The following is a 15,016-nucleotide window of genomic DNA, read 5'->3' as shown; positions in this document are numbered from 1 at the left end:
CTGAGCCACCTGGGCTGCCCTTAAATTATTTTTCCTTTTTTTTTCTTCTTTTTTTTTTCTAGTTTGGAATATGCCATAGAGTGATACAATGTTTTAAGGATAGGGTCCTGCTTAGGAAGTCATGGTAAGTGACAATTAAGGAATTCGTTCAAACCGGACACATCCTCTGAGCAGAAGATTATAGTGAAGTTGACTTCCAGGGCATACAAGGGGCGCCCGGGGGCTCAGTGGGTGAAACATCTGCCTTTGACTCAGGTCATGACCTTGGGGTCCTGGGATCCAGCGGCTTCAAGTTCTGGCCTCAGGGAGGAGTCTGCTTCTCCCTTGGCCTCTCCCACCCAGCCCCACTTCCCGCTCATGCTCATTCTCTTTCAAATAAATAAATCCTTAAAAAAAAGAAATTGAGGAGGGGGAGATTTAACAGAGGGACTATGACTTGCTAAAATCCAAGAATGCGTGCAGTTAAATCTTAAAGTTCTCTTTTGACAAAGCACGTGTAGGTTAATGCTTTCTTGCCTGCATTTCCTTGTGTAATTTACAGTTTCAAGCTAAATCCCAGGGATTTGATGGCTTCTCGTTGATATTTAAAGGGCATTTTAAGCAAATAAATGTGAAATGTCTTTTGAAGCAGATCAAATGTTCCTACCCTATTCTACCCACTTAAGAATATGCTAAAAAGCAGGAGGCGTTCCCATTGGGCCACAAATTATGCGGTTTTGGATACACTTTTTAAATGAAAATATATGGTTCTACTTGAAATTAACTTTTCCCTCAAACAAAACAAAATGAATGTCTCCGTGTCAGGACCGTCTTGCAAGAATGATGACATGCTTAACTTGCCCAAGAGTTCGGGTTTTTCTTTTCAGATGAGATTGTATCTGATTCCTGACTGTGAATCAGTACTTAAAAGAAAATAAGAAGGACAAAAATATCAGAAGGACACACCTTCTCACTCCTTGCATGTTTACAATGCTGAGATTTAGTCCAGGGGTGTGTGTGCATATCGATACGTATACATATACATGTCTGCACAGATAAGGACGTACCCAAAAATCATAATACAGTCATTTGTCTATTATACATCTGCTTGTTCTTCTCTGATAACTTTAAGTCCATAGTTCCAATGGAATTTTTTTCTGGTATAGCTTTATTTTCTCCATAGATATTTTGATAACAGTGCAATTTCCGTCGTGTCTTAGGTTTTGCTATCTTAAGTTATTCTATCTAGGACTCCAAACGGCTCTCAATAAGACGGTGTATAGATTTAAACATCACGCTGTCATCAAACTATCAGCTGGCCCAAAGCATCTTTGCAAAATAACCGTTTCTTGACAAAATTTCATCCGTCAGCATTGCTTCTCTACAGCTGTTAACATCTTGCCTTAAGAGGAGGATATACCTTCTAGGTGGAATAGGCAACTTCGCTAGTCAGGGCTGTCACTGAGGGAGGAGAGAGAGCAAAATAAAGGATTAGAGAGAGCAAGAAATAGAACACAGGAAAGAGGAACTCTGTGGACGTTGGAAGGTAGAGACAGAGGGACAGAGAGGAGATCCCACTCCCAAAATAGTTGCATTTGGTGCCTATGGGGAGGACTTGTGTCCACTAGCCAGCAACGCACCACATCAGGTGTTTGACCCATAGCTGGCTCCCTCCTCTCTGGCTATCTCTAATCCAGAAGAGCTAATGTTCAATGGGAAGAAGGAACCAACACTTTAGATGTAAGAATAGAAATTCACGTGGAATCCAAGCCCCATCCTGTCAAGTGATACATCCCCTGGTCATCTCTGAAGGCTCCACATTCTGCCATAAATGTATAGGGCATGAGGCTTCAGGGGTATAACCGGGTGCATAGCAGAGAGCTGGCAATGACCGTGTATCCATTCTGGACCGTGTCCAAAGGGGGCCAGATCTTGAATGTGTCCAGGTGAACCCATCAGAGTAGGGCCTGCCCACAGGCCTACTCAGATGATAATAGCTCGTTTTCTTTCCAGCAAAGAGTCTAAGTCATTGTAGTGCTTCCGATGACCCAAGCCACCTGGCACTATGGAAGAGGACACAGGCTCACAGTGTCGGCTTCCTCAGTTTCATCGTGGCATCACGGGGTTCCTCACAAAAACGCTTTAGGGAAAGCTGGATAGATATTGTAACCTCTCTACTCCTTCGGCACCATTCACCTACGTTTTTAAGGTGAATATAGTAATGAGGAACACAGACTCTGGCGCCACGGTACCTGCATTCAAATTATGGGTCTGCCACTTGTTACCTGGGTGACTTTGGACACGTTAACCAACCTCCCTAACTTGATTTATGACCTGCATCATAGGAATGATAATGCCAACCCCACTGAGTTTTTATGGAATTAAATGAATTGGGTTTACAGTTTCCAGCACATAGCATATAATAAGCGCTTAGGAATCGTTAGCCCTGTTTGTTTTTTTGAAATATTTTCAAATTTTGCTACATAATAGGCAAAGCCAAAGCATCTTGGGTTTTAATTTACCTTTTCTCATCTGATGACTATATTTAAATAAGTTTACAAACTCTTTTTTATATCCTTTTTCTGTTAATTGACTGCTCATGACCTTTGCTCATTTGTCCACATCAGCAGAAAAATCAATCTTATTATTCAATCAATCTTCATTATTGATCAAAAGTATTCTTTGTGTATTACAGATACTGATTCTTGGTGTAGCCTATAAAAGTAGCAATCATTTTCTTCCTGTTTGTGGCTTCTTTTTAACTTTATTGTACCATTACAGATATGTGTAATTTTTTTTTTTTTTTACTTATTTGAGAGAGAGAGAGAGTGCACGCGCACACATGCCCATGTGATGGGCAGAGCAGCAGAGGGCCATGGAGAGAGGGAGAACCCCAAGCAAACTCCCTGCTGAGCACAGAGCTCCACATGGGGCTGGATCCCAGCACCCTGAAATCACAACCTGAGCTGAAACCAAGAGTCAGATGCTTAACTGACTGTGGCACCCTGGCACCCCAAATCTGTTAGCCTTTTTATTTTTGGTGGTTGATATGCCTGGTTAGGAAGCCCTTCTGCTTCGCAAGAGAACAAAAATGTTCCCCCATATTTTCTTCCAGTAGTTATAGTGTTTTTAAAGGTTTTTTTTCATTAATCCACTTAGAATTTTGGTATATGCCATGAGAGGGTAAGCCAACTTTCTTCTCAAAGTGTCTATGATCTATCTTTTGAAATAACACCTATCAGCAAATTCCAGCATGAACAAAACTATAGTCTAGACTTCTTTTTTTCTTTCCATTAAAATCTGTTTGTCTATTCCTATGGCTGTTTTAATTTGAACTTTTAATCAGGCTGGTCCCCGGGGAATGCTATACGTTCAGTACATGTCGTGGCATTTCCCAACTTTTTCCTACCAGATGAACTTTAGACCTAATTTGTCAAATTTAAAAATAATTTTATTGGGGTTTAAATTGGCATTTCATTAGATTGATAATATGGGAAGAATGGATATTTTTCAATAAGAACATTTCCATGTATCCGGGCCTTCCTTAGATCCTTCAGCGTAATTTTACCATTTTCTTCATAAAGAGTTTGGATACTTCACATTACATTTATTCCTACAAGTTTTGTTTATTTTGTTTAGATCTCATTTCATTTGCCATTTCTTCTTCAAGGATGAACTTGTTTTTACTTTTCTTGTAGTATTCCTTTATTCAAATTGCTGTGCACAGTTGATTTACTTGTCTTGAATAAGAATGGATGATTGCAATGTTTCACTATTAAGTATGTTTGCTGTGTGTTTCTGATGATCTTCATCAATTTAAGGATGCTTTTTTCTATTACTAACAATCTATCTTTTTTCTAAACCAATAGTGGCTGCTCAATTAAGTGCTAATTTTAATTTATGGGGGTGATCATGTTTTTTCTTCTTCATCACTGAAATGAATTAAATGAATAGAATCCCTAAGGTGGCATGGTCTTTGTATTTTGGTGATAAATGCATTGTATGTTAGTATTTTGATAATTTGCTGTATGTAGTTCATATCTAGACTTATATGTGATATTGAGGTCTATAGTTTTCTATTTTGTGGTGTATTTGTCTGGCTTTGTATCAGAGATATGAAATTATTGGTAGATTTAGTATCAGTTTTCCATTATTCTGTATACTTCAAAAGGCTCTCTATAATGAAAGAATTATTTTTTAAATGATTTGTAAGACTTTCCCAGTAAAACCACCTGGACCTTATGGTATTTAGGAGGAAAACAGTGAGTTTTTTCATCACAGTGTGTGGTTATTAGCTTATTCAAATTTTTACTTTACCCTTGAATTTTCTAGATAACTGGTCACTGCATCTGTATTTGTCAACATATTGATAAAAAGATCAAGAGTCTCTCATCTGTGGCTACATCCATTTTTCCCACCTGTTTTTGGAATTGGTTTCTCCTTTTTCACTTTGTCAAAGTGGCCAGAGGTGCTAGTTTGCCAAATTTTCAATTGGCTTCTGCCTTTGTCAAGTCTACAGATTTTTCTGTCTTACTAATTTATGTTTGATTCCTTCTGATTTCATTACGTCTACTTTGTTCTGTTCCTGGCCTGTTTAGCTGGACCCTTGTAGTGATTTTCAGTATTTTTTTCTAATTAATGATCAACAGTTTCCCTGGAATAGGATCTTGACCCCCATCTTAGTCTTTGATGACTTGTTCTCATTGGCATTCATTTGTCAGCATCATTTAACTTTTTAAAGTTTTAGAGTAAGGGCTATGTATTATAGAAAACTAAAAATAACCGAAGGAGAATGACAAACTGATTTGTTTACCTAGTTAGCCTTTTATAACGCCTTACGAAGATGAAAGTTAACACGAAGGAAATCAGACTACCCCTGCTGTTTTTAGTCTGCTTTCTTTTGACTTGATTCTATTCACAAATAGCTGTCTGAATTATATATCCTACTAGAACAGCAGTTTTATTAGCTGCACTGTACTGCAACTTATTCAAATATTCATTAATCACTGATACTTAGGTCGTATCTAATTCTCATCACAACATTAACATGCTCTTTGACACACACACATGTACACACACACACACACACACATACACTGAAGACCTTCTGGATTTTTCCTACTGAGAAGTGACAACAAACACATGAACAATCAGGTCAATTATTAAAGCAACATGAAAGTCAACATAACGCATTCAAAACTGTGTTCCTCTTTCCCTCGAACAATTTCTAGAAAGAATAACCTAGCAGATGATCATAGATGATGTTAAGAAGAGTCAGCCAAGGCAGCAGATAAGGAACAAGAAAGAAATATTTATTGAGCATCTTCTGTATGCCCAGCACTTTATTAGGTGCTTTCCTATCCATTATCTGATTTATTTGGTCCTTTGCTAAAAGACAAAAACAGAAAAACAAACAAAACCTCCTTCAAGTTAGGTGTCAGTGCTCCTGTTTATTTTTTTTAATATTTTATTTTTTATTTACTCATGAGAGACAGAGAGAGAGAGGCAGAGACACAGGCAGAGGGAAAAGCAGGCTCCATGCAGGGAGCCCAATGTGGGACTCGATCCCAGGACCCCGGGGTCATGCCCTGGGCCCAAAGCAGATGCTCAACCACTGAGCCACCCAGGGATCCCATCAGTGCTCCTGTTCTTAGAACCAGGGTCTTAGAAAAATTAAAATCATGGTGGCAGGACGTAAATTTCAATGCAAGCTTATCTTTCTCAGAGAAGTCCAACCTACCATAGAAGAAGGATTTTTTTTCAATAATTATAAGTTAATGTATCTACTATGAACAACTTTAATTTTTCTTTATTTTAAGCCTTGTCTAGGTTCAAATTGACCAGGCCCAAATTAACATAGGATTCATTTCTAATGCCTTATGAATATAGAAGGGATTCTGACTAACTTAATTATTTTGGCTAATAATATATCGGTTTTTAAAAATAAGACACTGCATATTGGGACTTGGTGGGATGTTTTTATGGCTACATTTTGGAATTTTATTTTTTTTAAGATTTTACTTATTTATTCATGAGAGACACAGAGAGAGGCAGAGGGAGAAGCAGGCTCCCTGCAGGGAGCCTGACATGGGACTCGATCCCGGGACCCCAGGATCACACCCTGGGCCAAAGGCAGACACTTAACCACTGAGCCACCCAGGTGCACCCGTGGAATTTTATGTGTGCATATCCTCTGTTAATTTTGCCATGGTTCATGACACACGGCCAACTATAGAGCTATCACATGGATTCACTTCCAAAATAAACTTAAGACCAATTGTAAACATTTCTAAGGAGACCGCTGGAGCTAGTTTATATTTCTTTATCAAGTAACCCATAGTAATATTGACTTAGCATCATTAGGCAAATGCATAAACTTTGGTCATCAATCCTTCACAGACCATGTCAATTCACCTGGAAGTCCTTCTGTGTAAAATCCCCAGGAGATACTAAATGCTTGGAACTAACAATAAAACCACTTGTACAACTTGCATGCTGTGTTAGAGTTACATCCAGCCTATGTCATGCAACATGGGCTCATGAATGCTGGAGAAGCCTGGGTTGGATCTGGAGGGATCCTGGTGGCACTGGATGCTACCACCAACCTTGCTCACATAGGCCCCAGTGTCCCCTGCTTGGTTACAAAGGAACACCTCCCCTCTGCTTAGCAAGTCAGAACCAATGTTTCCCTCCACTCAGTGTCCTTATTCCTCCTCTTTGGAAAAAGTCCATAAAATACATACAGAAACCCTAACATTAACAAAACTACTCTATCTCCTGGCTAAATCATCTAGCACATTGCTGAGCATGTAGCAGATATTCCTTTAATACCTGTGGATCTTCTGTTAAAGTTGAGAATAATTGTTTTGTGTTTAAACCAAGGAGGCTGGTCACTTGAATCTCTGTCTTAATCCTTCCTCTCCGTCTTGTTCTCCTCAGCCTCACACACACCACTGCGCCTGCTTTAACTTTTCCAAGCTACTTTAACTGCACACGTTTTGTGTGCCTTCCATCATGCACCTCTTACTTTTGTCTGTCTTGCCTGGTTTACTATTAAAAAAAAAAAAAAAAAACAAACAAACTTGTTTTCCCTCTTTCTCTGTTGCCATAGCTGCCAACTTATGCTCCGCTAGGGTGCTAATCTGCCAACACTGCCTAACTTTAGGCAAATCCAAATAAATATCACTGAAAATCCTCTCTTTGTTTTCCTTCCACATCTGGTGAGCTCAATTTACATGTACAATTTTTCCATATGCTTTTCTTCTTTATGGACTTGGGCTATGAAGAAAGGGCAGCATACAGTACCCCCCTCATGGCTGTAGAGGAGGAAAGTCAGCAGGTGCTCCCCCACTTGCTTCTCTCTTGCCTCCTTCCTGTCTTTGTATCCCTGGCATCTTCCCCGAGCCAGGACCCACTAGTACCCGAGGCAATCAGGGTCAAGGGTCAGGAACAGCAGCTCTAACCTTACCCAACAGAGAACTCTGGAAATTTTTACTGAAAGGTCTCAACCAAATGAGGAGGTGAGATGTTCACTCCAATCCACTGTGACTTTCAGAAAGGCAGAAATCTTGAACCCTCAATAACTTCTGGGTCCTTCTTTTTCCAAAGAAATAGGGACGATGTTGCAAATATAAAACCAGAAAGGCATTGAAAAGAAGAAAAGTGAATTCAAATGTCAATCCTATTTGTCGATCGCTTTGTATTCAAAATTTGACTCCTCTTGTCTCTCCCCGAAATACAAGAACATATTTGTAAATTCAGGGAAACCACTGACATCCATTTCTCACAAAATGTAAATTCACTCCAGGATTGAACTTTCTAGAAGTGGTTGGAGCAAAAAGAATAGTAAATAGTAGGAGATTAGATGCAGATTCCGTTTACTTCAGATCGGGCGTAAGTTACCATCATTTATAAAATGCTAGTCCAAGGTCTTTCATTTTTTTCTCCAAGTTATTTATCGAACACTTAGCATAAGGTCAGGCTAAGCCTTCTGGGCAAAGAAAGAAGAGTCCAGCACAGTCCCCACACTCAAGGAGTTCCCGGTGTAGTGAGAAAGACAGCCGTGTAAGCAGATAATTCCAATATTATATGCAATAGTACATGGGCTCTCAGGCTCTCTTGAGAGTGCTAAGGACGTGGCACCTAATGTTACCCAGGGAGGGTATCAAAGGAAGGCTCACAGAGCAGACATTTTGATCCAATTTGGAAAGATAACAGGGCCAAGGTGGTGAAGGTTAGATGTGGGAAGGGAAGGGAACAGCAGTCCAAGTAGAGAGTGGGCAAGTGTAAGAAAACCTGGTGGCCCAAGGGGGCAGGGAAAGGAGTGAGAACACCAGAAGGGAATCCAGTCCTGGAGGGACAATGGATCATGCTAAGTGCTTGAGACTTCATCTTCCCAGAAAGTGATTTTGAAATGTTACCCCTCGGAATTAGAGATTACTTATAATAATAATTAATAATAATTAAAATAATAGGTAACCCTCAATGGGCAGTTATTAAATGCCAGGAACCACTTTAAATATTTTAAATCTCTTCATATTTAATCCTTGAAACAACTCTATGAAGTAGGGACTCTTACTGTCCTAACACTTTCTAGGTAAGGAAATGGAGACTCGGGGTCTCCCTAGAGCGAAGGGAGGCAGAGCAACAGGAGCGGGGAACATCTTCACCTAACAGGTTTGCTGATGAGCGTCCATTTGAACAAAGCATCCCTTCCCTAAGAAAACGCACACTTTCTTCACTCAGCCATTCTCATCCAGGCAACAGTCCTTTTCCCCGAAACCATGGAATGTCTTCCTGCAGAACCTGAGAAGGTGGGGTGCTCGGTGATTATGCTGTGTCTCCCTTTCTCCTTTTGTTTTAGTCATAGATACCTGGGCCTACCTCCCACCTAGCACTCACTCTGTGCCAGGAATGCTCTCAAAGCTCTCTCAACGTATTTACTCATATAATACAACGGCTCTAGGAGAAATACTCCTGCTTCCAGAGTTGAGGATGTACGGATATCAAGAGGTTCAGGAACTTTCCAGGGACACAGTAAGAACCAGAAGGAGGATTGGAATCCAGGTGTCTAGCTCCAAGGTCTGCATCCCTATTCAGGCTTCATCTTACTTGACATGATAGGACATGCTCATCTCATCACTCATTTGTTCTCAAAATCCCTTCTTCACTTGGCTTTTCATTCACCTCCTTCACCCGGTTCTCCTCCTGCCTTTCTGACTATTCCAGCTCATTCTCCTCTGTCTCCCTGACTTCCAAGAGTTGGAGTGTGCGCCCTCACCCCCCCCAAGCCCAATCCTTGGACCTACTTTTTACACTCAGCTCATAGATGATCTCACCCAATTTCATAGCTTAAATATCATCTCTCGGCAGATAGCTTCCCAACTAGTACCTCCGGCCTGGAACACTCCCAGGAAATCCCAGCTCGTGGACCTAACTGTACACTCAGGCTCTCCATGTGGCTATTAATAGGCATCTCAAAACCAGCATGCCGACCGTGGAGCTCCGACTCTTCCCCATCTGAGCTAACAGCAGTTCCATTCTTCTAGTTGCCTGGGCCAGAAAACTGATGTCATCCTTAACTCCTCACTTTTTATCCCATGATGTGTCCAATTCATCTGTAGAGTTTATCCACAATACCTGCTTTTCACCACCCCCAGTTCATCACTACTCCTTCTTGTCCAGAAGGTGCCATGGTTTCACTGGTCTCCCTACTTCACCTCATGAGCCGTCTGCTGACTAGAGTGAGGTCAGAGGTGAGTGAGGCCCTACCTCCAATGCAGCATCAAGAAACTCAGGAATCAAGACAAGTGGTGTTTTCATGCAACATTTTAAAAAATCAGAATCTATGCAAAAAAAAAAAAAAAACCATAAAAATGCACAAAACAGCAAAGTCGATAGTGAACACATGACTAGAGCGTTTGCATGACTCACCTCAGTCCCAGCCCTGCCTGACTCCCTTCAGTGTCAGAGTGACCTTGTTAAACATCTTGTTGATCCTCTGGCTTGACATCTCAGAGCAAAAGCCAAAAGCCAAAGTCCTCACCATGACCTGCAAGATTCTTTATGGCCGGGGCCACCACTATCTCTCTGATAACTCCTACTTCTGACCTCACTAACCCAGCTCTGGGCCCTCCCCACAGGCCTGCTCCCTGTTCCATCACCAAGCTCCCACCTCAGGGCCCTCACGGCTGCAGGCCCTCTGCCTAGAATGGTTTCCCCCAGACACATCCCTCGCGTCACCAGGTCTCTTCCCAAATTCACCCCATCAGGATCACACCTGTCTAACATTTCACTCCTCCCGCACACACACTTCACGTTCCTCTTTATTTTTTTTTTCTCCTCGGAAATTATCATTAGCACCTATGTATTTTACATGCTTATTGTCTCTCTCATCCTCTATAAAACTCCATGTTTTTTGCAGGGAGAGGGGTTTGTTTTGTTCTCTGCTATTCCCCCAATGTCTCAAAGAATTCTAGAATGGTAGTAGGTACTCAGTATATGTTCTTAAAGAATAACTGATACTCACTGAGAAGTATGTTCATATGCTTAACCACTCACGCGTGTTCTCCTGGGGCACCAATGTTCCTAATGGCTGCTTTGTATAGGTTTTTTTTTTTTTTTTTTTTTTTTTTGTATAGGTTTTAAATCCTGTTGCCGGGATCCCTGGGTGGCGCAGCGGTTTGGCGCCTGCCTTTGGCCCAGGGCGCGATCCTGGAGACCCAGGATCGAATCCCACATCAGGCTCCCGGTGCATGGAGCCTGCTTCTCCCTCTGCCTATGTCTCTGCCTCTCTCTCTCTCTCTGTGACTATCATAAATAAATAAAAAAAAAATTAAAAAAAAAAAATAAATCCTGTTGCCTACATAAGTTACACTGGGAACCAGTCTTTCAAAACGCAGTGGTCTCAGATCTGAACAATTATGGGATGTTAAATTAGAAAATGTATTGCACAATCTCTCTCCCAAATTGACCAAATTTAACAGAAGTTTAACTTGCTTAAAAAAATATTTATCTGGGATCCAAGTTCATCCTTCAGGTTAGGTCAATGTTGGGAGAGGGGATTGTTCTTGAGAAACGAGCATCGAAGCTCAGGTATCTCTTGTAGCAAATTCTGAATCTTCCTGCTATACCTCCATTTCTAATGACCTGACATTATGTTGAGAGGTTCTAGAGATTTCCGCAAAAATGGCAGGGTGAGTTTCTGCGATCAAAAGACCTGTCCTACGTAAAAAGTGTTTTCAATTATCTTTACTAATCATTAACTAAAACCAAGGGTAGGTCTTGCAAATAAAACTTGTCGTTTCACCATGAGCTGTTATTTTTTGCTGGAAAAGGTGAAGCTCAGCAAAGAATAAACCCACAACTCGGCCAAAAGACAATAGACTTTGCCTTCAAACATCTGTAAGACACATGATGACTGACAGAACTAACCACCAGACCCCAGGCCACCCTTGGCCTCCCTGCTTTGGCAGGTTAAATCCAGCCCCAGCCCTGGTGCGGGGAGGGGGTAATGGGCTAGGCCGGGGGGAGAGGGGGTGTTTGAGAGGGTCCTGATGAAAAGACAATTTTAGCAACATTTGGGGAAAGTGCAAGAGTTACATTTTGTGCAAAAAGGCTACTTTTCTTTGGAAATCTTCCAAATGCCTTTCATAGTTTCACTTTTTAAGAGGACTTCTATTGTTTCATAGAGATTTCTATAACTCAGAAATTAGTTATAATTTCTATAAGCAGCCAGTTAGCATTACAAGCTGAATACAGGTCTCCTTTTACCCCCTACCCTGTAGCATCCTTAGAAAGATTGTTTGACATTATAAAGGTATCAGTAAAGCCACATGTCCCAACCTGGATGCTACAGGTCTATCAAAACAGCACCATCAGGAAAATTTGTCTTAGGCAAGATACAAAGTTAGAAAATAAAAAATCACTGCCTTTTGCAAAGGGCAGCAGCTGAACCTGGTACATTAACTTAATGGACTTAGCTGACTGTCTCCACCACACAATGCTTAGGGCGGGACAAGGAGAAGCTGGCGTGCAGACAGCACTGACTAATACTACTTGAGAGAATGAATGCGTAAAAATGGAATTGTCCAGGCTTAGCAGCAGGCAAGAATTATTAGAACAGTCAAGGGCAGGAGTGGCCATGCTTGTACGTGAAGCATGAAATTGTTCTGTCCCTATAATAGCTGATGAATAGTCTCCCCGAAATCTTCGCTTGTTTCCTGTATTCTGTTGAAAGTATTACTTTCTAGACAATGCTAGATGATGGTTGTTTGTCTATTATTTATTACCTTAATAGAACGCTTTAAATCTTCTATTGACATGATCACCTCAGCTTTACTTTTCACCCAATTTTTTACCTGTTTTCTATATTATTAATGGCCCATTCATTCAGAATCTTTAAATGGCCCCCAAAAGTTGTATAGGAAATCTCAGCGCATGGCACAGAAAGTTTTCAAAGGGCCTATGTTGAAAGGCACTCAATCTGCATGTGATTCAAATCACTGTAAAACACACTTCTGGCTTGGTTGACAGAGCACAGTAGGCAGAGTGAAAGCTCAGCCTCAGCGCGGAACCTTCCTGAGTCCTCACACTCAGGGAGCAGGTCAGCATACGCCCCTCTGCACTAGAAGCAATTATCCTATTTGCAGTAGGGTTCAAACTATGTTCCCAAATAAGAAGTACAGCCGATAAAATGCTGAAACTGCATCTTCTTATCTACACAAGCATGGAGATGTGCAAATCTAGAGTTCCTTAGATTTTTTTTTTTTTTCTTTTTTGCAAAGGGCTTCCTGTCCTCTCCTGGGTGTTCTAAGTGATAGATGATCCTGGTATTAGTAGGCCCTTCTAGCACCACTTAAAAAAAATCTATTGTTCTTGTTTTATTAAAGCCTATGTGACCTCTTTATTATACAGACTAGTTTGCATGAGGGCCCCTGTATCTCTCATGCCAGCACAGTCGGTTCTAGAAATTTTATCTTTGGAGAGTAAGTAGATAAATGTTTTAGGTGACACATTAAGTAGATAAATAAAGCTCAGTCTCTCGGGATTTTAATACTTTATCCTAGTTGGTTTGATTTAGTAACCATGCTCTCTTCCCACATCTGCAAGGACCGTTCTGCATATTTTTAATTGACATGAGCTAATTTGTTTTTGAGCATTTGGTGACATTCTAAAATAATTGGATTGAGACTTACTGATCTGCATTCTAATTGGAGAAGGAGTATTGCTCGTTTTTTACTTCTAAATTTCAACTAAAATTGAATATTTTTTTTAAAAAACCTCTTTTTTTAATGAGGACATTTCACCAGCCGTGTTTGTGTGTGGCTGTTTGTTGCTCTAACCTTAACAACTTATTTATAGAGAATGTTTCCTGAAGGTGTCCTTCATGAGAAGGACAAGTTTGGACGTGGCAACAGTAATTTACTTAATTTATCTTAAATTTGGTTTCAGTGAGCAACCCTAATTAACCTGATTTTTTGCTGATAATCACTCTCAATGGAATCAAATCACAAATCCGGGGATGGATTGAGCGGCACCCAGAAGGAAGCAGCCCTCCGCGCACTGGTCCAGCGCACAGGATATAGCTTGGTCCAGGTAGGAACTTCTTGTGACATCTGCTGAGATCCACCACTGAATTCGCTGAATGGTGGGAATATTCCTGGTCCCAAGATGCAAAATATGAATGGTCTGCTGTGTAACTCTCAATGGATGTTCTTTCCTGGGGAGGGGGGGGTGGCGGGGAGGGAGGAAGAAGTCACATCATTTCTGTGTTGTAGGTAACCCTACAGGTGATGTTCTTTCTACTCCGGGTTATCAGCTTAACCTTAACTGGTCATTTGAAAACAGAATCCATGTTCACAGTCATAGAGACTATCGTAGCTTTAAAAGACTGCTTTGGTATATGAGAAGGCAATTGGAATTCACTACCCAAAGTGGTTCTATGGCGTAGAACCACGCTACTGTTTCAAGAATCAGCAGAGAACAAACTATCCTGGAACTAGCCTTAGTTTCCAGAGAGATTCCCTACTGCAGAAGCAGGAAGACTTCCAGATGTGGGATCCCAGGAATGACCATTTGATCACCCTACCTATTCCCCAATGTTTTCTTGTAATGCCTACCCAGCTAAGTTTAGGATCCATAAGAATTTCTCTCCATGTTCAGTATTTTTAAAAAGGAAAAAGTCCTAAAACTGACTATTCATAGACATTGGTTGTTAAGAATTGTACATATATTTTTGCTGTTTCTATGGAAGTCTCCTTTGGAGAGGTTATAACACATTAAAAATAAAGCTAGTATTAGGCATATTAACGATCTTACTTGAAGAAATATTGTTCCCCTTTTTACAGTTAAGACAAAGTATTTTCATTCTCAGCTATAGTCTTTCACATATACTTTTTGAACTTAACCAAACCCATATGCTATGACAAATACAAATTTCATTTGGATAACTATAAAACATACAGCATCCTTTGTCAGATTGTTACAAAGTATAACATTATGTTAGAAATTTTACCAAAAATAATTGAATTTTTCTTTTTACTTTCTTTTTGTCTGAAACACTCAAGCAGAAACAGTGGTAGTAGAAAGCATTTAAACCCTTTGAAAAGCAATTTATTAATATTTATATACAAAGATGTTTGCCTTCTGGAAATAAATCTGGAATGGTCCGAAATATAATGATAGGGATACATATAAACCTATCTAGTGTGGCATTATTTATAGTAACTCAAGATCACCAACCTAAATGTATAAAAGAACATTATTAAGTAAGCTATGAATATATAATCATTACATTCAACAAGCAGAACTTGATGAGAATTAACCACAAAGCAATGTAAATTGTCTATTTAATTTTATTCTAAGCACGCTCTTCCTTTTCCCCCAAATGAAATTCAGGGGAAGTCTCATGACTTTTCTAGTAACATTCAGGTAAAAAAATAAAATAAAAATAAAAAATCTTCCACTAAATAATAATATGTCTAGTGCAGGATAATAGAAACTTCAAAGTTATAGCTATTTACTTTTCCAAATATGT

At 40.2% G+C, this 15,016-nt stretch overlaps 1 protein-coding gene across 2 annotated transcripts in view; it reads left to right on the top strand.

Annotated features, from left to right (window-relative positions):
• Positions 1 to 15,016, top strand: part of A1CF (APOBEC1 complementation factor) — an 82,688-nt gene that overhangs the window by 13,170 nt on the left and 54,502 nt on the right. For both annotated transcript variants that reach the window (XM_072803727.1, XM_072803726.1), the window contains exon 2: positions 13,432 to 13,575. In XM_072803727.1, the coding sequence (XP_072659828.1) occupies positions 13,477 to 13,575 (99 nt within the window). In that variant the 5' untranslated portion in view covers positions 13,432 to 13,476. The remainder of the gene's footprint in view (positions 1 to 13,431; positions 13,576 to 15,016) is intronic.

Source organism: Canis lupus, chromosome 27 (genome assembly GCF_048164855.1).
Source record: "Canis lupus baileyi chromosome 27, mCanLup2.hap1, whole genome shotgun sequence".
NCBI lineage: Eukaryota > Metazoa > Chordata > Mammalia > Carnivora > Canidae > Canis > Canis lupus.
This window is presented reverse-complemented; position numbering and strand designations above follow the sequence as displayed.